Below are 21,105 nucleotides of genomic sequence, written 5' to 3' on the forward strand. Positions count from 1 at the left end.
AGCGGCGGCTGTGGCCCCGCCCATAGGGCGAACGCGGCCAATGGGTGCCAGGAGGCGGAACTTCCGCTGTCCCGAAGAGGGCGGGGGGAGCGGACTGTTGTGGTGTGGAGCGTTGGGCGGGCGGCGGCCGGGCGGCCCAGGGGCTGCCGCGGGACTCCGGGCGCAGCCGAGCGGCTGCAGGGGTGGGGCGCGCCGGACGCGCTGCGGAGTCCGGGCGCCGCGGGTTCGAGGCCGGGCCCCGCGCGGGGAGGCCGCGCCACCCCGGGGGAGCTGCCCGGCGGCGAGTTTGCCCCGCAGCTGAAAGAAGGCGGGAGCCGACGGGGGCCCTCAAAACCCCCTGGCAACCCTAGCCGGGAGTCCCCGGGGAGCTGCTGTTTCCTGGGACGCCTTCCCGGGCGCCCCCGCCGAGGGGTAACGGTTCTGGGCCCCCAGCAGAAGGCGCCTCTGGGTGACCCCCAGCGGGGCCCTGCGAGCCGCGGGAGTCCACCCCGGGGCCTCCAGCCGGCAGGAAGGAGCTTTGCGGAGACGCGAGGCCGACGGCCGAAGGAGCTGGATCGCGGCGGAGCGGAGCCGGGCCTCCCGGGTGCGGGGCAGGGCAGCGCCTGGTCTGGAGACGGACTCTGGGACCCTCGGCTGCGGTGGCCTCAGCGACCTGCCCCGCTGGGAGCGCGACCGCGGAGTGGCCTGGCAGGGGCCCTCCCCCGGAGAGGCCGGCCCGGGGCGGGGAGATGAACGGCTTTAGCACGGAGGAGGACAGCCGCGAAGGGCCCCCCGCCGCCCCCGCCGCCGCCCCGGGCTACGGCCAGAGCTGCTGCCTCATCGAGGACGGCGAGCGCTGCGTCCGGCCCGCGGGCAACGCCTCCTTCAGCAAGAGGGTCCAGAAGAGCATCTCGCAGAAGAAACTCAAGCTGGACATCGACAAGAGCGTGAGTCTGTCCGTGCCCCCTCCCGGGTCCCCGCGCCCGGTACTGCCCCGGGCTGCGGGCGGGACTCCGGGGCCCTCCCCGCCCTGGGCCTCGCCGCCCTTTATCTGCAAACTGGGGAGTTGGACTCGGGATTTCAAAGGCCGCTTCAGCGCCGACAAGCTCTTAGTGGGATTGTGCCCAAATGCGGGAGGTGGGAGCGGGGGGTCCCGCCTGGGGAGATTTGAACAGTTGTTACCGGTTTAGGTATTAGAGCAGGGAGAGGTTGGTTAATTTTGTTGACCGACAAAAGAGCAAGTATTGGGGAGGGGGTGATGAAGGGACCCGGCTCTTCTCCAACTTCTCCCTCCTTCTCGGAACCCTGTAATTCCTTCAGAAAAGGAAAGGTGGCAGCTATTTCCCTGACTGCCGCGGCGGCCTCCGCTACTGCAGAGGGTCACGGAGCTCGCTGCTTCGCTTGCAGCTGTAGGGAAATGGGATTTTCAAGGATGTGGCAGAACTAAAGCCAAGACCAGGTCTTCGGAGATGGCTCTGGCAGTCGAAGTGACAGGAAGGAATAAAAATCAATTTTCCTAGGGCTAACTTACTTAGAAATACCGCGGGCGGCAGTGGGGGGGCGAGGGGTTAAATTTAAATAGATTTGCCCTCAGTTTTATGCCTAATTAAAGGAAAATTTTTCCTGTGTGATTTCACCACTTCTAGTCTAAAGATGTGTCTACTGTTAATCAATTAAGAACTTCTTGGTTTGACATCTGTCGCGGCAAGCCTTAAGTGGCTTCCTTCTGATTAGGAATTGAAAATGAGTTAAGGGAGTATTTAATATTCAGATAGACCTGTCTAGAACTTAGGTGGTTAACATCCATTCTCTTCTAGGACCAGAGTTTCTCCACTGTTGGGGGAAAACCGAGGCTGCTTGTTTAACTGAAAGGACACCCATTCTTCCCCTTCTGATTTTACAGTTGAAACTGAGGTCTAGAGATAGGAACTGGCAGTGCCAGAGTCACACAGCAACTAAGAGGCTGGTTAATTTCTTAAACCCGTTATCTGATTTGCTTCAAGCCCCATGATAAGCCTGATTAAGTCTTTAATAAATAAAAATCTTCCCTGCCCTTTTCTCCAGGCTCTTACCTTCTGTACCCTCCAAAGTTAACAATTATAATACATTTGCAACTCTTGTATAGGAAGATGCTATTTTTAAATGGTTGGGGGTGAGTTAATGGCTTTCTTGCTACAAATCTCTGTCAATGAATGAATTAATGGGATTCATCTGAGAGCCAACAATTGGTTACTAAGGTGGTCCAGATTAGTCACATTTTGAAATGAAACGCTTAATTCTAAAACAGCAATGAATTCATCTTGAAAACACTGCCTACCTTCTGTGGCCTTCACTTGAGTGGCTTAAAATAACATTTTCCAGTCTTTAAAAAGAGAATTCCTAGTTCTTTTAAGCCCTTGGGTGCTGTCACGTTTGAACAATGTGCTGTTACCACTGGGGCTCACTCCACAGTGACCCCCCTGGGAAACCTGTGTTGAGCTATGTTGATTGTTTGACACCCACTAGCTAGAGGAGAGGCAGCCTGAGCCTGGCACTTGAGTTCCCTCCCTAACAGGTAGTGCTGCTGAAGGGTGAGTGTTTCAAGGTGGTGGTGTAGAGTCATTATTTCTGAAAGGGATTCTATTTCATTCTCACAGGCTTGGGCAGGAATTCAATTCTAAGTAAGTGGGGTGTTATAAGAATTTTTAGCTGTTGCAGAAAGTGAAACAGAAAAAAAATAACACTAGACCCTTTGCTACCACCGTCCTTCCTCCACCTCCACCTCCACCTCCTGAAAGGCCACTGAGCTCTGAAATTTCTGAAACCCAGTATGTACTTGAAAATGATGAAGGGGAAATAGTGACTATTTAGCTTGTTAAAGGGTGTGGCAGAGAACCTTTTTTAAATAATAGCTCCAAAATCCATCTCAGTTTAATTCATTTCATGTAGACATTGGCAGTGTTCTGTGATTTATTAAGGTATTATAACATGCTTTCAGACATTCCTTCAGGTGACTCATTTCTTCTTTTTTCTGGACAAAAGTGGAAGTTGAGAAGAGTATAAGGAAAATGTGCGGGTGGGAAAGGACATGTGCCAGGTCAAAGCCCAGGTACTATGGCCAGGTTATTTCCCTGCTATGAGTGGCTTTGGGTCACCCCTCTAGAAAATGAGATTGGGGCCAGTGTGGTTACGCTGATGACTGCTACATACTCTTCCATCCAGGATTCCAGGATTCTAGTGTCCTGACCTGAAACCTCCCCACCACTACTTTAGGAAATCTCCTCTGCCTGTGCGCCTACCGAGTGAGTCTTTCACTCTATGAATTTGAGGAGCAACTTAATCTCAGTTTGCATATGGAACTAGCTAACCTGAGGGCCACTTTCCCAGCAGGAATGTAGTGGATATTCTAAGTGTGCTTTCGTCCCTGGTAAAAACAGCTGCAGAGGCCGATACATCAACTAGGGGGGGGTTCTTAGGGACATGACACATGCTGTGCCTGAAAGTCCTGCAAGGGTAATGGATCAGGCAAAGCTGTTCCAGTTTGTAGCCATACGTAAATGGCGGCTTTTACTAGCCTAAGCCACCGTTACCTTCCAGGAACAGCCTGTGTTGGTGCAACAGTATCTATTGAATACCTGCTGTTTGCAAGGCATCATCACAACAGAAACTTAAAACTACCCAGGACTTGCTAATACAGCCAACATGAAAATGGTAATTCATCCCAGTGAAAACTAAAGCATCAGTTTCCATTGTTTTCTCCTTGAATAGTCCTGAATTAATTGATGCTGGTTTCCTATCAGCTTACTTTTATCTTTAAGAAATAAATTCAGATTCAGAAATCTCTGAAGAACATTTGTGCAACATCTGTTTAAAGTGTCAACAACCCCAAGTCATTCATTTACACAGGCATTCAAGTTTCTGTTACATTTCTGAATGGTTCTTCCAGCCAACCCGGCTACTTACAACCTTAAGTAAAAACATGTTCTTCACTGCTGTTGCCGCCTTCACTTACTATTACGCCTCCAGCCTGTATTAAAAAATCAGCGGTAGTATCAGCTTCTTTTATGTAATTTCACCTTGTGAGAATTTCAGCATCTCTTCCACTTTGTGGATCAAATGTGTGGTAATGCAAGAATTCCAAATTGATACACAGAAAGAAAGTTCTTCAGAGAGTTGTCATCTTTCAGTAGTCACTATTGTCCGTGTAAAAATAGGATGTGCCGTCTACCATTACCACAGTCCCTTTCCTGATTTCCTGCTCCCGGGCAGTGCATTCCAGCCCATTTGTAAATTCATAGCTCTGACGGGGCTGATAATGTCCCCTCACTCCCTGCCTCAAAATCCTGCAGAGGAGGCTCTGTCTTGTCCCCAGGAAAGTCTAAGATGTTCTCATTCCCCTTCCCCACACTTTCTCATTATGCCTGTGCACGGTAGCCACGCCCACCTAGCTGACGCTGTCCACGCCGGGCCTCCTTGCTCTCCTGGGCCGCCTCGCCTTCTGTCACCCTTATCTGAGTCTGGCTCTTCTTCCCACCTGGAATGCGTCCTGGCCCCCTGCAGATCTCCCTTCTAGTCAGGGGCCTCCACCCCGTCCCAGCCACAGGGATTGCTCCCTTTGCCGGCCCGCACAGTCCACGATCTTCACCATTCGGCGGAGATGTGCTTTATGGCACACCCCCCAAAGTGATGTCGGCAGTCTCCTTGTGGGTCTCGTGTTCTGCAACTCAGCTCAGCTGATTCCACGGAAGTAGCACCTCTGACCTTAATTTGTTCCCCATTAGGTAAGGCACCTCTATATCTGTGACTTCCACAAAAATTTCATCCAGAGTGTACGAAACAAAAGGAAGAGGAAGACAAGCGACGATGGTGGAGATTCTCCTGAGCATGACACTGACATTCCTGAGGTAAAGGTCAAAAACTCAGCTTGAGAAAGCTGGAAGAATGGACACTGATCTGATCCTTGCCTCTGGCCTGGTCTGCTTTTTGTGCTAAGAAGTCATTTTAGTCCCCTTTGTTTGCTGTGGTTTATTTGAAAAGTGAATCGTAGAATCATAGTAATATGGAATCTGAGAGCCGAAAGCTTAGAAGTCAACTGGTATGACTGCCCAATCATTTAATAGACAGGTACAGAGACTTGAGGGCACATGTAGAGTTTGGGGCTCCAGTCCAGTGCCCCTTCTAGTAGGCCTTTCTTCAAGAAGTCCCTGATCAGTACCTAAATATAACCACAATGTCAAATTTTTTTAAACTTGGTTTTTGCCTTTAAAGTTGGAGACTGAGTGTATATGGATTGGGGGAGTCACTTCCCTTCTATTTTCTGGTCTGCAAAATGAAGATGTAAGTTGTCCATATTACCAACTCTGATATTCTAGCACTCTGATTCCTAACCCAGCCTTAGTCCCATTCCAAAATCAGTTACACTGGCCCAGCCCTGGCACTGCTGACGTTTGGGGCCAGGTAATTCTCTGTCGTGCATGCCGTCCTGTGCTTTACAGGGTGTTTAGCAACTGCACTTGTCTACCCACTCGATGCCAGTCACACCACCCCCTGAGTCGTGACATTCAAAAAGTGTCTCCAGGCATTACCGCTTGTCCTCTGGGGGGCAAAATCGTCCTCCTCTGAGAACCATTGCCCTAGAAGAGATGAGACCTAGGCTTCTCGAACCAGAAGGCCACATTTCCTTCAGGGGGCCAATGTCTATTAAGCAAGGCCACAGGAAGGAAGATTGGATTTTCTATCTAAATTGTTTTCACTTAAGACTTAGCAAAAGAAGAACCATTTATAATGTACATTGAATATTTCATGCATGAATATTTCATAAGGCAACCGCCTGTTAGCACTCAGAGTGAAAATGACTGTGTAGGAATAGAAAGAGTAGGCGAGCTTTTGTCTGCAGATGTGAAGGAAACCTTTGAAAATATAGTCGTTTCCCTCTGCCCCTTCCTGTGTCCCCTTTTCCAGCATTGGGTTACACTATCTTTCTATTGCCTTCAGCATTATTATTTTTTTTAAAGAAATGGATATATTCAATTTCTAAATGCTTTTCACAAAAACAAAACAAAAAACAAAGGGTTTGAGAAATGTTTTAAAAAGAATGAAGGACTTTGGTCCCTCATATTGATCATTTACTTTGTTTCTAAGTGTTCTCCACTTGCCTGAAGCAAGAACATCACTTTTAGAGGCAGGTAAAGGCAGCCCAACTTCCTGGGCCTTCAGTATTTCATGACTGTGCAATTCTCCTCTCTTCTGCATTAGAAAAAAGGGGGGTCCTTTCGCCTGTGTTATCCAGTCACCTGCAGAGACCCTGACCCTAACCTGCTGATTAGTACATTCACAATAGTAGCTTTTGAACTTTCTCTGGAGGGTTTTTAAGGATTCTGATACCTGAGGCTGAGTCTAGGATAGAACTGTTTGAGGATAACTACTTCCCACTGTCATCCTTCACGCTCCTCTGTCTGGTCTGCTGCTAGCCCTGCCCGTCTTCCTCCAAGATGTCTATCTGGATTTTCCTTTACTGTCCGTGCTTGGTGTGCCCTCTAGTGTCACCACTCCTCCAAAGCTCAACCTCATCACCTCATTTCTGGATCATTGCTACAGCACTTTCCTCTGCCCCCTGATCAGCCTTCCCTATAAACCACCGCTAGACCTATCTTTCTGGAATGTGACCCTACAGCACCTAGGATAGCTCCTGCTTTTTAAGACATGGTACCATCCAGTCTCACCTTTGAAGCCCGCTGCATTTGCCTATGCCCCTCTAGCCTGTCTGTTCTCCTCCTAGCTGTCTGTGCTCATGGTCTTCTCTCTCATTCCCTACTCTAGACTATTCCTCACTGCCTTTCTAAACCCTTCCTCTCCACAGCTTAAGCCTCATCAGCCTTCTGGGACCACCCTCCCCAGCTGGAACTTCTTTTCCAGTTATTTTTGTCCTCCCAGCCAGTTATTAGTCCTCGGTGGACTATTTCTGAGACTTCTTTATTCCTCTCCAGCCCCACCCCCACTTAGTGTTAGCGCTAGGCACACAGTGGGCTCGCAGTGGGCTCGCAGTGAGTCATGGCTAGTCAGGTGATGGGTAACATGTTTCTCCTCTTCTCTCTAGGTTGATCTGTTCCAGCTGCAGGTGAACACTCTACGACGTTATAAACGACACTACAAATTGCAGACCAGACCAGGCTTCAATAAGGCCCAGTTAGCAGAAGTAGGTAGACAAATTGCACTCTTAAAAAGAGAGCCAGCATTGTGCTTCAGATGGTGACCTTGATTGTGCTTACTGCTTGTGTGTCTGTTGACCATAATTCACTCCACAGGTCACTCCACAGAGCAACCTCCTGTTCCCTCTGCACAATTTAGAATCCCTCCGCTTTAGACCTGAGAAGGCCCTATTTCCATAAAAGGAGGCATGGCACAGAGCGAGGAAAGGACTTGCTTAAAATCAGCAGCAAGTTGGTAGCAGAATCAAGTTTGGAATCTCAGGACTCCTGATTCTAAGTCCTGAGTGTTCATTTGTTTGAATCTTATTTTGCAAAATTCTTTATAGTAGATATATTCCTTTCCATATATCAGCTGTGTCACATTAATTATCCCAAAACCTTTACTCTTGTTCTGTAGGAGCTATTTTTCTTTGTTTTTTCTCTGAGTTCTTCTAGTCTCATGTTGGTGGTAGAAGTATTTATTACAATGAGTGGAGCCCAAGAAAGTTTTCTCCTGCCCTGAGTTCTTTCCAAGTTTGGAAGGAAAGAAAAGGCTCCATTGGCCATTACTTTACTATCCTGACAGCCTAGCTTGTTACTTCTGTCCTCTAGGCACTTGTGTGGGTATGCTGTCATCCCCCTTAATGTGTTTTTCTACCTATAATAGAAAATTGGGAATAATGAAGAAAAGAAAGATAGAATACTGCCATGCAGAGATAACCCCTCTGTAGTTCTGATTCTCCCATGCTCTTTTTATCCATCCTAGCCACCTCGATCCATTCAAGAATTTCCTTAAAGGCTCACAGCCCTGTTGGTTTTTGGTCTCCTTTGGAGGTTTCTTGCTAGTCCATCATATTTCTTAAACCTCTCCTTCAGTAGCATGTAGATAAAACAACCCTTTCCTACTTTAAGATAACATTGTCCATCTGCTGGTATTCACCCCTGGTAGAAGGGATAGGATGAGGTGGGGAAGAGGAGACCTGCTTTTTCAGGACTTGTAAAATAAAACAAAGTATCAAGAATATATACTAATGATGACTTTTTCTTCAAATCTGATATATCTTTCAAGAGGCAGTTATGTACTATTTAGATGGGTCATACACTTACGTTTGTTCAGTTGTCTGTTCATTTGGTACAATTTTAGAAAGATATTTTTCTGCCCAGTATCAGGGCCTGAGAGGTAATGGTGGCAGCAGGCCAGCCAGAGCAGTCCAGTCTCTTCCCCCATGGGGATGACCTTGAGATCATGCCATGATGGACAGCTGGCTGCCACTGAAATAGAACCGCACTTGGGTGTTGTGGGTTAAAGTGCTGCTTTGGAAGCACGGAAGCCCGATCCCCTACACCCTGGGAGAGAAGAGCATTGTGAGCTCTGTGGCACTGCCGGGGGCGCTGCAGTCGCCATGACACCCTCTGTAGCTCTGGAAGCATCTGTGCAGTCCCTCTTCTGCACAGTTGAGAATTTGTGGCCCTGACTTATGCCTGCTTTATTGGGTTTTCTTATTTTCCCCCATGTAGACTGTAAGCCGACACTTCAGGAACATACCTGTGAATGAAAAAGAGACCCTCGCCTACTTCATCTACATGGTGAAGAGTAACAAGAGTAGACTGGACCAGAAATCTGAGGGCAGCAAGCAGCTTGAGTGAGGATGAAGCACATCCCCAAGGAGTGAAGTACAATGCTTAATGCACAGGTGATATCTGCTACATTTAAGCCCGTAAAGACTGCTAAATTTTATTGTAAATAAAAAAGTTTGAATGATGAATACTGTAAATCTCTGGTCAGGAGGATTATATTCTCATGATTCAGCATGTGTATACAAAGGCTTTCTTTTAAGGCAACTACTGGACTAAAACAAGATCATAAGAATTAAAAAGTATGTTTTGCAGCATTTAACGAAACATTAAGTCAGTTCTACTGGAAGTGTGGGATAAAAAGTGTTTTGGTGGCTACCTTGCCATAGCACGCTGCCCCATGTGAGCCATCACCCTGGGACAGCAGCAAGGCACAGCTGCCAGTGGGTGTGTGGGAGCACGCCCAAGGCTTAGGAGTGTAGATGCTCTGCTTTGTTGCAAGCTTTGTCGTTTATCACTTTAACACCAGTCCCCCTCACTGGCTCTGTGCCTTGCACACAGTATTTGTTGACTAACTGAGCTTGTCACTAACAGTGCCAGCCTTGTAACATCTGCTTCACACCTCTAGTTAATGAGACCTCTGCCATTTCTGTTGCTCACCACTTAACTTCTGGAGTATGAAGGAAATCCTGATGCACCAACAGGAGGTTTCAAATCAAACAAGGACTTCAGGGCAGTCACATGTGCCAAGCAATAGTTGTGGAGGTTCCAGAAACACTGATGCAGAGACTCTCAGGAGCTGCAGCCCTTTGCACAGCCTCTGTGCTCCACCCTTTGGGGTGAAGTTCTGTGTGATGACTTTGGCTATTTTCCTGGGCCATAAATGCTTTGACAAATGGAGATATTCAGTGGTTTGGGGCTCATGCTTTCAGAAGTACTAATCCTTAGTTTACAACCACCAAGAAAGCTGCCAAGGTCCATGTGATTCCTGCTCGGAAGTCTAGCTCTAGGCTAGAAAGTCTGACTGGCCTAGACTCCCTGGGCTCATGGGTCAGCAGCAAATTATGGGCTTGAGCAACAAGGTTAATGCCATCTGATATTCATGCTTATGAGCAGTTTGCCTCCCATTTGGGGGAAAGGACTGTTGAAATGTTTTTTTTTAAGTATTAGTGATTACCTGATTTTTGTTGTTGTTTAAAAACTCAGATTCCTCTATCTAATTATCTTAGAGCCAAAGTATCTTTTGAACACAAAGCTTTATAAAAGTATGGTTTGGAAATTTTTCTAATCAGTGTTTTGAAGGGGGAGAATGTGGATAAGGGGTGGACAGAAAGGGAAGAAAAGGACTTGGATTCTAATTTATGACCATCTTGAAGTGCACTGTGGTCAATATCATTTTCTTATGTAGTGTTTAATCCTAAATTCTTTCTTAAGCCTTAAATTATAAAAGGAGTAGTGGATAGCCTGGCCTGGCAGAGAGTTTTAATGTCTTGTGGATGGTTTAATCTGAGCATCAATAGAGAAGTTGGAGCAAAAATCCCACTCAGTAGGGTGGTGAGTATCTGAAGGTCTCGGTTCCATGGATTGGGGACAGGGCCACCACTCACACCAAAACAATGTGTTCTGTTGTAGCAAAGCTTTCACCAGTGCTCAAAACACATGCAGCAGATTGCAGCCTTTTTAAATATGTATAAATGAGTGTATATAGAACATGCTCTAGACTATGAGGGGATCTTATTAGTACACCTGGCTGTGGATAGCATGGCAAGGTGCTCTCTGAGCATTTATTTAGTCATTCAGATTCAGTGTGTATAGAGAGGTTTTCTCACCACTTACCGCTGAAGGATGTTGACATGAGGCATCAAGAAGACTCAAAGGTATGCAGCTTATATAGGTGTTTTCCCTGAGAGGCTGAGGTAGAAAGGCTTTGAAGACATCAAACACCAAAGCCCCCTTTGTCAAGGGGAGTGTTTTCTCAGAGGGCTAGAGTTGTGGGGGCAGATCTGGAACTATAGGTTAAGGCATTGGTGACCTGCTCTCTGGAAATGTCCATATCTTATTGAGAAAAAAGCATATCTTTCTGATGTTTAAGCCAAATTGTGGATGTTTAGGTCATGTCACTGTTTCTTTAACAGCAAATCTGTTCTCCCAGTTGAGAGAGACAGCAGTACATTTCTATACCAAAAGACATGGTGTTAGGATCCATCTGTTCAAGTGTGTCTGTAAGAATGCTTTTGTTCCACCGCGAAACCTGGCGAAACTTTTCACCATCAACCAGATGCTGTGTGCACTTGAGTCCCGTGCCATCTTTCCTGTAAAGAGAGATTTAGGAAGTAGAGGCCATGGGTATTCTTTTCAATCTTTGAAAACATGTCAGATGAGAGAAAAGACAAAGCTGTCTGAACTTAGGTTTTTCCCATGTGCAGAAATCTGTTCATTCAGCAAACCACTGAACCACTTGCCTTAGCCTCTTTGACAGTGTCCATGGCTTGATCTGTGGGCACAGAGTTCTGCCTGAGAAGTGACGGGCCTCCAAAGCAACTGGGCCTGGCTTCAGGGAGCGGTGGGCTTTTAGGAAAGCAGTGTTCATCTTGGCTGCCTGCATTTCTATACCACCTGCTAAGGGCTCTTGTGCTTCTCTCCACATGTAATGTTGCAGCATCACCTTCTCTCCTCTTGGTGCTCCTGAGTAAAACTGGAATTTGAAATCCAGAACTGGCATTATCTTCTTAAAGAGTACAGTTCCTGCCTCAGTTGACACCTGGTGTGGTTCTTCATATGTCCTGAAGGTTGTCATATAGAAATGTTAATATCCTGCCATTCATGCTGCTTCATTTTAAGGTTTTTAAAAAACACAAATGCACAAATTTCTTACTTCAATGAACAGACCCTTAGGTTGGCAACAGCATGTGAAAAAGATCATAGTGAATGCTGTGAAAGAGTGAGACCAAAGGATTCAAGACCGGTGCTGTAAAACGAAGAGGAATTTCACTTATGTATTACAGCTGCCAAGTTGTTACATGTTATTTTCATAGTTGAATATTTACTGCTAGCCTTCCAGAGAACAGATATTAATAATTGTTTCCAGCTGGAATGTTGCATCCAACCTTGGCATTTCAGCTGTTTATTTTGTGGGAACTTTTTGTTAATATGCTCCAGGACAACTGCCTGGTAGAAGGGAGAAAGTAGGAGAAGGAACTTACTGTGGGGACATTGCCTGTTGAAATAGGTTGTTCCGACCATGGATCCCAGAGTAGTTGCTTCATGGAAATCATCTGAAGGCTCCCAGTCATTACAAGGACAAGGTCCAAAAGTTGGGAAAGGGCTTTAAGTTGTCCAGTCCAATCTCCCCATAGGTGCTGACATTCTGCCTGCAACTGTCCCACCAGGGTTTGAGCAGTGGGCTTAAACAACTCTGAGGTCAGGGAACTCACTACCTCCTAGGGAAGCCTGTTCTATCTTTGTAAACCTCTGGCTTTTCTATGTTCTCTGTACTTTCCTTCTTAGTCTCTGCCCAGTGGGGGCCACAGAACAAATGGTTCATCTTGGCCAGGGACCTAGTTGCTTGCACTGTCCCAGCACATAGCATTTGTCTTGTGCAAAGGAGCAGCTAGCAGACACTTTGGTGTCCTAATTGCCATTCCCTCTGAGGATTGGTCCATTTAGTTCCTTGTTGGAGAATGTGGGGAAACCCCATCAGCCTAGTTATACTCTCTTGTTCTTGCTGACGGGATGGAGGGGTCAGGGGAGGAAGGGATGCTATCAACCTGCTAAAAAAAATACCTTAAGACAGATGAGGCCTTAGTGCTGTACTTGCCCCTCAAACACTGATGCTCACATCACTTAGAAACAATTATAGCTAGAAGATGTTAAAATATTATCATTGCCCTGTGTGGAATTTAGAGGTTCCATGGCTGCCAAAGGCTTGAACCTTAAGATTCCTGCAGGTACTTCACACGTTGTTTCACTGAAAAAAACAAGGAACTTGCAGGGGGAGGGACCACATGTCTCAGTGTCAGAGCGGTGCCATATTTTCATATTTTCAAGCTGGAAAGCCCTTTGGGGTTGCTGTTGCGCTGTTACTCATGTTTGGTGATAGGGAAACTAACATTCAAAAAGACTTGCGTGAGTCACGTAGCATTGTGTGCCCTAACCCTCCTCCTCCCGCCCCGCCCCGCCCAGCCCACTTCTCACTCTCTGACTTGCAGCGGAACTCTAATCCAGCCCAGAGGAAGCTGCTGTCGGATACTTGAGGTTCCCTAGGCCATCCTGGCTCTCACGGACTATGAACCAACTTGCAGAACTCAAGGCTCAGTGACATGGTTAGGAAAGCAGTCAGTTGAGTTTTGCAAAATAAATAAATGGGAGGGGAGAAGAGAACTAGCCCATAATTTAAGACCAGTGTTCAACAGTCTGGTGGAAGATGTGGTGGTATCCTAGAATCTAGTTGCACGGAATAGGCTTGCTCTGTAATCTGTTGGTCAGACTTCTGCCTTTCAGGTGGTCCTTTGAGTTTGTGTGACAGTTGGCCCTGACTTGAGCAGACACACACAGCTCTGTGGCCCTGATTCACAGCCTCCCCATCCCTGTTCCCAAGCTAGGCAGGTGAACTGAAGGACAGGCGAGCTCAGAACATTTCCTGGGAAGCATAGTGCTTTAGGGGTGCCTTTTTATTCCTTTCCTTTTATTACAGTTTTATTACAAGCTTATGGATGGTTGGAAGGGTTAAGTTGATCTCATGTTTTAAGAGTTGGAATCCAGCCTGTGATAAGGTGGGACCTTTTTTTAAGGTAGAAATGTCTAAATTCAGTTACTTCATCTAGCTTACATCTTAAAAACACAAACCCTAAAGTTGATTTCACTTGGTGAACACATCTCTGCAATGACAGAGGGCTCTCCAGGATCCCTGTTTTACATGTCTGTTATATGTTATGCTCATCAGAGTGTTTGGGGGTGTGGCTTTGTTTTGTTCCCATCTGTAACTGCCTTATCAAAAAGCAAGTGCCCTTCCATTCCAGCCTCCTCATATTGTACTTGTTTCCTGCCAAATAGGGGGGATCATTTGTATTTCAATTCTGTAATCTATGGCTCTGTACTGTTGAAAGGCTCTCGATTCTGGGGGGTCTCCTTAGTATGTATGTGACTTTTCATATTGCAATATCACACAGATGGGATGGCCTAACTTTCACTCTGAATAAATGATCTGAATGAATAACAAGAGACACTCTGTTGTTCTCTTTGTCCACAAGGAATTCAGATGCGTCCACTTCTTCATTGGCCCCTGGCTGTGTTGTACAGTGACTGGTGACAATGGCCTTTCCTCCTGGCTCCAAGTACTAGCCCCTACACTCCCACCTCCAGTCCCAGTGCACACGACTGAGTATAGGTCATAGATGTCTGGTCCTACTCTCCCACTCACTCATGTGGAATGACTGACCGGGGTCCAGTGGCCCGCATCTGGAGCTGGAATGCTGCTAAGCATACCAGCAAGATACCTGGGCAAGCAGCCTCACTCAGGGTCTTCAGTCGCCCATCTGTAAAGGAGCATCCTAAGTAACCTGGATGGAGGACTGCAAGCTGGAGGGCCTGCAGGGAACTTGCTGCAAGCCTGAACACAGGTCCTTTGTAAGGGCCAGGGCTGTTGGCTCCAGCCTATTATTGCCATGAGGGAATGCCAACCCTGTGTGGCCAGTTCTTGGCAATTTCACAAGAGGATCTGAAAATGTAGACCTTTATATCAATATCCCAATGTTCAAATGTCTCAAAACCTATTAACAGTGTATGGACTGGCTTTCTTCACACTAGAGCCTTGCTGTTGAAAGGTGGTCCATTTTCTGAGTGCTTGTTAAAAATGCACGATCTCTGCCCCCCTCACCTTCCAGCTGTCTGCTGAATCAGAAACTGCATTTTTAATGAAGTCCCCAGGAAAGTCACATGCCTGTGATGGCGCTATCTGACTGAGCTTTATTGGAGGCCCCTGAGGCCTGGGGGTTAAGTCCTGTGCCCAGCCAAGCCACAGACTCAGGTCTTTCCTTTCGAGTCTGTCACTAGTGCCACTTTAGCCATCCTCCTACCTCAGCCAAATTAAGGGAATACAATACTTACTTGTCTTCACAATATTAGTTAAACACATACTAGCCCTAAAATTTTAAACAGCCCTGAAGTTGAAAGTGCATTTCCTCTGCTTCCCACCCTCCCCTCTCCCCTTCTACCCCCTTGTCAATAGTGTGGATGGTGACTTTTCAGGAGGCATTTCTGGGGACAAGGAGGATGGGGAGTCGGGTGTTACTGAGAGCCCACAGGATTAGTGATGGATTGTTGCTGAAGGATGCTATCAAGGGGTCCCTGAGCAGGTTTCCTTCAAGAAGCAAAGGAGGTTCCAATTTTCTTATCATATTGTCTCTTATTTGAAGTGTAACTTAAGTAGCTTCTTCCCTTCTGCTGCCTTCCCACTGTCCTCTAACCCCTCATATGGTGAGTCACAAAAAGTTGCTTTGTCCTGAAGCTTCCGCAAAACTGGCTGACCCCACTGAAGTCAGCCTGTAAGGATCCAAATATCCAGTTGTGATGAAAGGGTGACCCCACATCCAGTGTACCTTAGAACAGGTTTCAGTAGGAGCCAGAAACCCTTTTTTCAAATCAGACTTTCAGAATATTGAATATCAGGTTATATGAGGTCCATTGTTTTTGAGAGTGTGGCACTTACCACCTCCCGCCCCCATCAGAATCCCCTAAGAATTTGGTTAAAATGCCAATTCCTTGGCCCCCAGCCCAGATTCTCAGAATGAAAAAGCTCAGGGGCTGGATCCCAGAAATATGGATTTTTAAATTTCCCCAGGTAAGATTTAAGCTCAATAAAGTTAAGAAGCACTAATCTGGTCCAGAGGTTTCCCAGTCCAGCAGCTTCAGCCTCTCAGGAGTCCTGGTGAAAAGTTCTCAGGGAGGCTCCTAAATGAGAAGCTCTGCAAGCGGGGCCCAGGGAGCTATTTTTACAAAATCTGGGAAAGTTATATGCAGACCCAGGTTTAGGAACCACTGAGTCCAGCCCCGTAAGGTCCAGGGAGGAAAAATACCTATGTTCAACTGCAAACACATCAGAAGTGTTAGAGCCTGAGCAAATATAGTGAGCATGCTCAGCGACAGCAACACTACTAAGATGAATCATTGGAATGGATGATTTTCATTCTAGAAAAAAACAGAATGAAAATGATCCACAGTTCCTAGCACTGTGCTTGACATGTAGGAGGATACTACAAATGTCTGAAATTGAATCTTACATCTACTGAACAAGTTTTTAGTTTGTAAGGATCTTTCCAATCCAGAAATCATAGCTATCAAGTGCAGTGTACATGCCAGACAACATGCTCCCGGTTTTAGTTTTACATGCATTGACTGATTTAATCTCACTACAATTATATAAAATAGGAACTGTTATTAGCTCCAATTAATAGAGGTGTAAACACAGGCTTGGAGAGGTGAGGAACTTGCCCGACTAACAGAGCTAGAGGCACTGCCAGGACTGGGCCCAAGGCTCATCTGGTCCTCGGGACACTTGTCAACTCCATGGTCAGAGAATTTAGGAATGCCACACTTTGAAGCAGTGCAGCCACAACAGCCACCTTTGTCCTGATTCAACTGGATTTACTGAACTTTAATGAGAGATTCCTAGAAGTCACTAAGACTCCAGTTAGGAAATTTAATAGGGTTTAATGGAGGTCAACAAGGTACATCCAACTTTCCAGCTAGGTTTTAACTTACCAGGGCTGAAGAGAGATTAAAAAGGCCAGGAGGTGTAAAGGCAGGTGTGTGATTTAATGGGGTTAATGAAACTGTCAAAGGTTGACTGAGAGGGACAGAGCTTGGAGCAGGCTGCTGTTAACGAGTCAATCTGGCTGAGGTCAACAGACATTTATGAAACAGCAGAAGCCTGCCCTGCCCTGCCCTGGGCACCACAGGGGTACCAAGTAAAAGGTGGCAGCACAGTCAGCTTGCAACCATGGTTAGTCCTGGGTGGTGGGATTTGGAGTTTTATTTTCTCCTTTCTGCTCTTTTGGTATTGTCTAACTAGTTTATAATGGATATGAATCATTTTCACCAAATCTATAAAATAGCAAAGCATTGTTTTTAAGTGTCCCAAAGCGCTTACGCTCTGCTTCTGTAGTTTAAGTTACATATTCCTAAAACGTGTAGAAAACAGAGAAGTAAAAAACAACAATGCCATCCTAAATTTGGGCAGCACTTAACTGTCAGAAAGGACTGTCACCCATTAGCTCCTTGGATTTTTGTCACACACTGTGAAACAGTCACATACAAGGTCACACTGGCCAATGGAGAAGCCAGGAAAATTCTCATCTTCCACTTCCCAGACTGGTGCGGCTTTTTTCACTGAACACTTACTATGTGACAGGTCCACATTACCTTATGACCCTGTGAGACGAGTACTATTATTGTGTAGATGAAGAAACAGAAACTTAGAAAGGTGAAATGGCTTGTTCAAGGTCACTGGAAAGTAGTGGGGATGAGAGCCACACAGATCTGTCTGACCCCAGAGTCCACTGTGCTCTGCTGCCTACTAGCTGGATAGGCTTTCTCACAGGAACACTGTTAGAACAGTGAAGAGCTGAAAGCAACCTCTATGTCAAATAGCAGGGGACTGGTTTTAAAAGTATGATACATATGTCAAAATTGTAAAATAATATTTAATGACATAGAAGGACATTCATATCAGTTCAGAAATACCAAATATGTATACAAAATATGTATATATGCATATATACATATGTGGATATCCATATTTATTGTGTATATATACACTACATGTGTAATGTATGTATACACACATATATGTATATATACTTATACACACATACCTGTATTTGTGACCACTGCCATCTCTGCAGGCACGTCGGAGCATCTTCTTACCAAGGCCATGTATAACTGTACTATATCTGTGTCTATATAATTCTGGGTAAAGGGAAAATAGAAAGGAAGTAGAACGCTTTCTGAAAATCAAGGGAACTTCCTAGAAGAAAAGACTCCTGAGCAGGCCCTTAAAGGAAACGGAAGGTTTGAAAGGTGACAGGGTGAGGAGAAGTTCAGTCCAGAGCAGAAAGCTTCAGATGCCAGAATGAGGAGCTTGGACTTCGGCATCACCAAATCTGCTACTATTAAAAACCAAACCAATCAAATGTGATCAAGAAAATATGTGAGTATCTGCTGTGTGTCAGGTGCCTGGGGGAATCTGGAAATGGACCCCCTCTTCTTGGAGCTGGGGATTTCAGTGGAATTAATACTCAGACTGGTGGAAAGCAGTCCTCCCACTGCTAACGTCCTAGGATCTGAGAGGAAGCCTCGGAGCACTGCACCAGCCCCACTTCTGATGCAGGAATTGCCAAGTGCAGCGCTCTTGCCGTCTTAGAGAAGCCAATGAGGCTTAGCAAATGTAATAAGCTTAATTAAACTAAGGCTGCTAATCTGGCCACCTGCAAGATTGGACTCTGCTGAGTGAGCAGTGGGAAGACACCTGTGCCCCAGAAGACGCCTCTGAGGACCCTGCGTTGGGGACTGGCATGCAGGAGTGGGGCAGGCTTCCCTGAGCGGGCAGGGTTCAGACTCAGCTGTGTCAACAAGCAACTAGCCTGAAGGTGAAATTGTATCTAATGAAGCTTAGCAAAGCCCAAAGAATGAGGACTGAGAGAAGCAGTTACTGACAAGGCCCTAGCCCAACTACTAGGATTTATCTTCACTCATGAAGTTGAGCTTGGCTGAACCAATTTAAGCAGTTGCCAGGAGACTCTACCATCTTCACTGGTAAGGGTGTTTGTGGTTGCTAATACCGTTTTGAAATGCATACTAGTCATGTTTCTATCTAAGACTATTTCCAAAGTTGAACATGAAAAAGTGGTCAGGATGACATACCTGCAGAAACAACAGCTATTCTTTTTTAAACACCTACTAAGCACTAGACACTGAGTTAGAATATTTATGTGTACAGTTGAAATCCTTACACAAACCCACAAGGAAGCTATTATCCCTAATATTCAGATGGGGAGACAGGCTCAGAGAAGTTAGATGGCTTATCTTAGGGTCTGCTAGAATTTGAATACATTCTATCTGACTCCTCTGTGCACCATGCAACCTCTATCACAAACAGAAGTAGAAGACAGAAGTGTGGGGGACATGGAAGAGTAGTGAGTAGAAGCTGTTAGAAGTTAGGATCCCAGGTGTCTGGGTATTCAGTGCAAGGAGAAACAACCTTCTGTGTTCCATTAGCCCAGTGCAGTAGTGGCAGAAGGATTTTGAGTTACCAAGAGAAGACTGTTTTGTTCAGTGGCTCCTATCCAAAGAAAGAGAAAACAGCGTGTGATGATGCATTTTAGACTTTACCTAGTAGGGAAACACTGAGCCCTGCCCCAAGGTGCCTTTGGGGGGAAGTCCTTGGATGGCAAACCCCAGTGTCCCTCAGGAGTTAACCTCATGCCCCAGGACTCCCGGCTCTGTGAACTGTCTGGGTCCCCTCTCTGTTCCCCTGAACTGCCAAAGGAAGTTAGTAAACGTGCGCCCTAGGACCCTGGGGTCACTGCCTAAGGGAGTCTGGAGTCCTCGCCTGGTTCCTCTACACTGAGGCCGGAGGAGGGAGCGTAGCCACCAGGTGGCGCCCTCCCCTTAGCCAGCGGCGGCCCCAAGCTCCGCCCGGGAAGGCTCAAGGGTATTTTCCATCCTCCTCACAGCTGCTGCTTTTGGTGAATGCTTTGAATCATACCATTGTAAAAACCTAGACAGTTAAAGCAGAAAGGGACTTAGATCTCTGGTCTCATTCCCTTGTTTTACAGATGACCCCAAAGTCCAGTGGGGTCAAGGAAATGCCCAATCTTGTGATCACTCAGCAGGCTCATCCCCCTTCTCTTGACCACTGGGTCTGCTGCTTTTTCCATCACGCTAACTGTTCTCACACTCCTGGGAACACCTTCCACACCCCACCACTGACCTGCCAGAATACTACTTAAGCCAAGACCCAGGGCGCAGAGGGCTAGAGAGGCCCCCTGACTCATGGTAGACGTGAATCTGGAACCCAGGGACCCCACCGGGTGGAACAGTCCAAAGGACACTCCACATCTCACTGCCCAACTACAGCCCCACTAATGTCCCTGGAAGTCTTGGAACTCAGCAGCTAAAATCGCATGTTTAGGAGACAGACTGGTCTGTCTGGGTCTGCATTCCAGCCCTGCTGCTTAATAGTTATGTGACCATGAATAAATTACCCTCTGTGGCTGTTAGCAGGAGTAAATGAGCCCATGTGTGTTGAGCACTGCTGCCTAGTCCACAGTAATTGCTCAGTAAATGGTGGCTCTCTGTTGATATGATTAAAGCCCCATGTTGAACATTCCTGCCACCCGAGCCTTAAGACCTGTGTTGTCCAATCTGGTAGCCATTTGCCCCGTGTGGCGAGTGACTGCTTGAAATGTGGTCCAAACTGAGATGTGCTGGAAGTATAAAATACACCCCTGATTTTGAAGCCTTAGTAGGAAAAAAGAAATGTGAAAAATTTCATTAATACTTTCTATTGACTACATGTTAAAATTATGTTTAGACATATTGAATTAAATAAATATTAAGTAAACAACAAAATACATTATTAAACTTAATGTCACCTGTTTCCCTTTACTTTTTTAATGTGGCTACTAGGAAAATTGTAATTACATACATGACTCACATTCGTGGTTTGCATTATGTTTCTACTGCATCATATTGCCTTAGAAGGCTTCAAAATACAGCTGCTGCAGCCGGACCACCCCTCGGTTTAACTTAATGATGTGAAAGTAGGGGCTTTAAGCCAGGTGTCCACTCACTGCTGGGTGCCCTTAGGCCAGTCATTGCAGCTTTCTGTGCCTGTCAAAAATACAAGTTTCCCCTGATAGTCCAAAGTAGAACATTCCCATAAAACTTTCTGTAAGCAGAGATAGCTCAAAGAGAAGAAACGATTACCATTGATTTGCATAGAAAGTTTTTGGAGCATTTCAGACCCCAGAAGTAACCTCTCGGGTTTTTCTGATACCTTAGGACACATCTTGCTAACAGTTACACAAAGTAAATCGAGATAAAGAAGACGTGCCCACCGACAGTTCGAAGCTTGGGGAAAGAGATGCTGTGTGCGGTTCCTGGGGAGGCCGCTTGGCGGCGCCACTCTGGCTGCTTGGCGTGGGCGCTGCCCCATAAGAGCTGCAAAACAAATGCTAAACGCTGTTTTCTCTTTTTGACTCTTTTCGTAAAAAAGAAAATCCTCTTTGGATTTCTTTCGATTAGAGAAAACAGATATTAATGTGGGTCTTTCATAAAAACAAAGTGGTATAACACCAACTTTCAAAAAACAGGGCATATCTGTATG

General features: G+C 46.2%; 1 protein-coding gene across 1 annotated transcript; it reads left to right on the plus strand.

Annotated features, from left to right (window-relative positions):
- Positions 1-93: 93 nt before the first annotated feature.
- Positions 94-13,940, plus strand: SAP30L (SAP30 like). The gene is made up of 4 exons (XM_017678680.3): positions 94-926; positions 4,740-4,862; positions 7,055-7,153; positions 8,664-13,940. The coding sequence occupies exons 1-4, from the start codon at positions 729-731 to the stop codon at positions 8,790-8,792; spliced, it is 549 nt and encodes a 182-aa protein (XP_017534169.2). The 5' UTR covers positions 94-728; the 3' UTR covers positions 8,793-13,940.
- The last annotated feature ends 7,165 nt before the right edge of the window (positions 13,941-21,105 follow it).

This window comes from Manis javanica, chromosome 1 (genome assembly GCF_040802235.1).
Source record: "Manis javanica isolate MJ-LG chromosome 1, MJ_LKY, whole genome shotgun sequence".
NCBI classification, from domain to species: domain Eukaryota; kingdom Metazoa; phylum Chordata; class Mammalia; order Pholidota; family Manidae; genus Manis; species Manis javanica.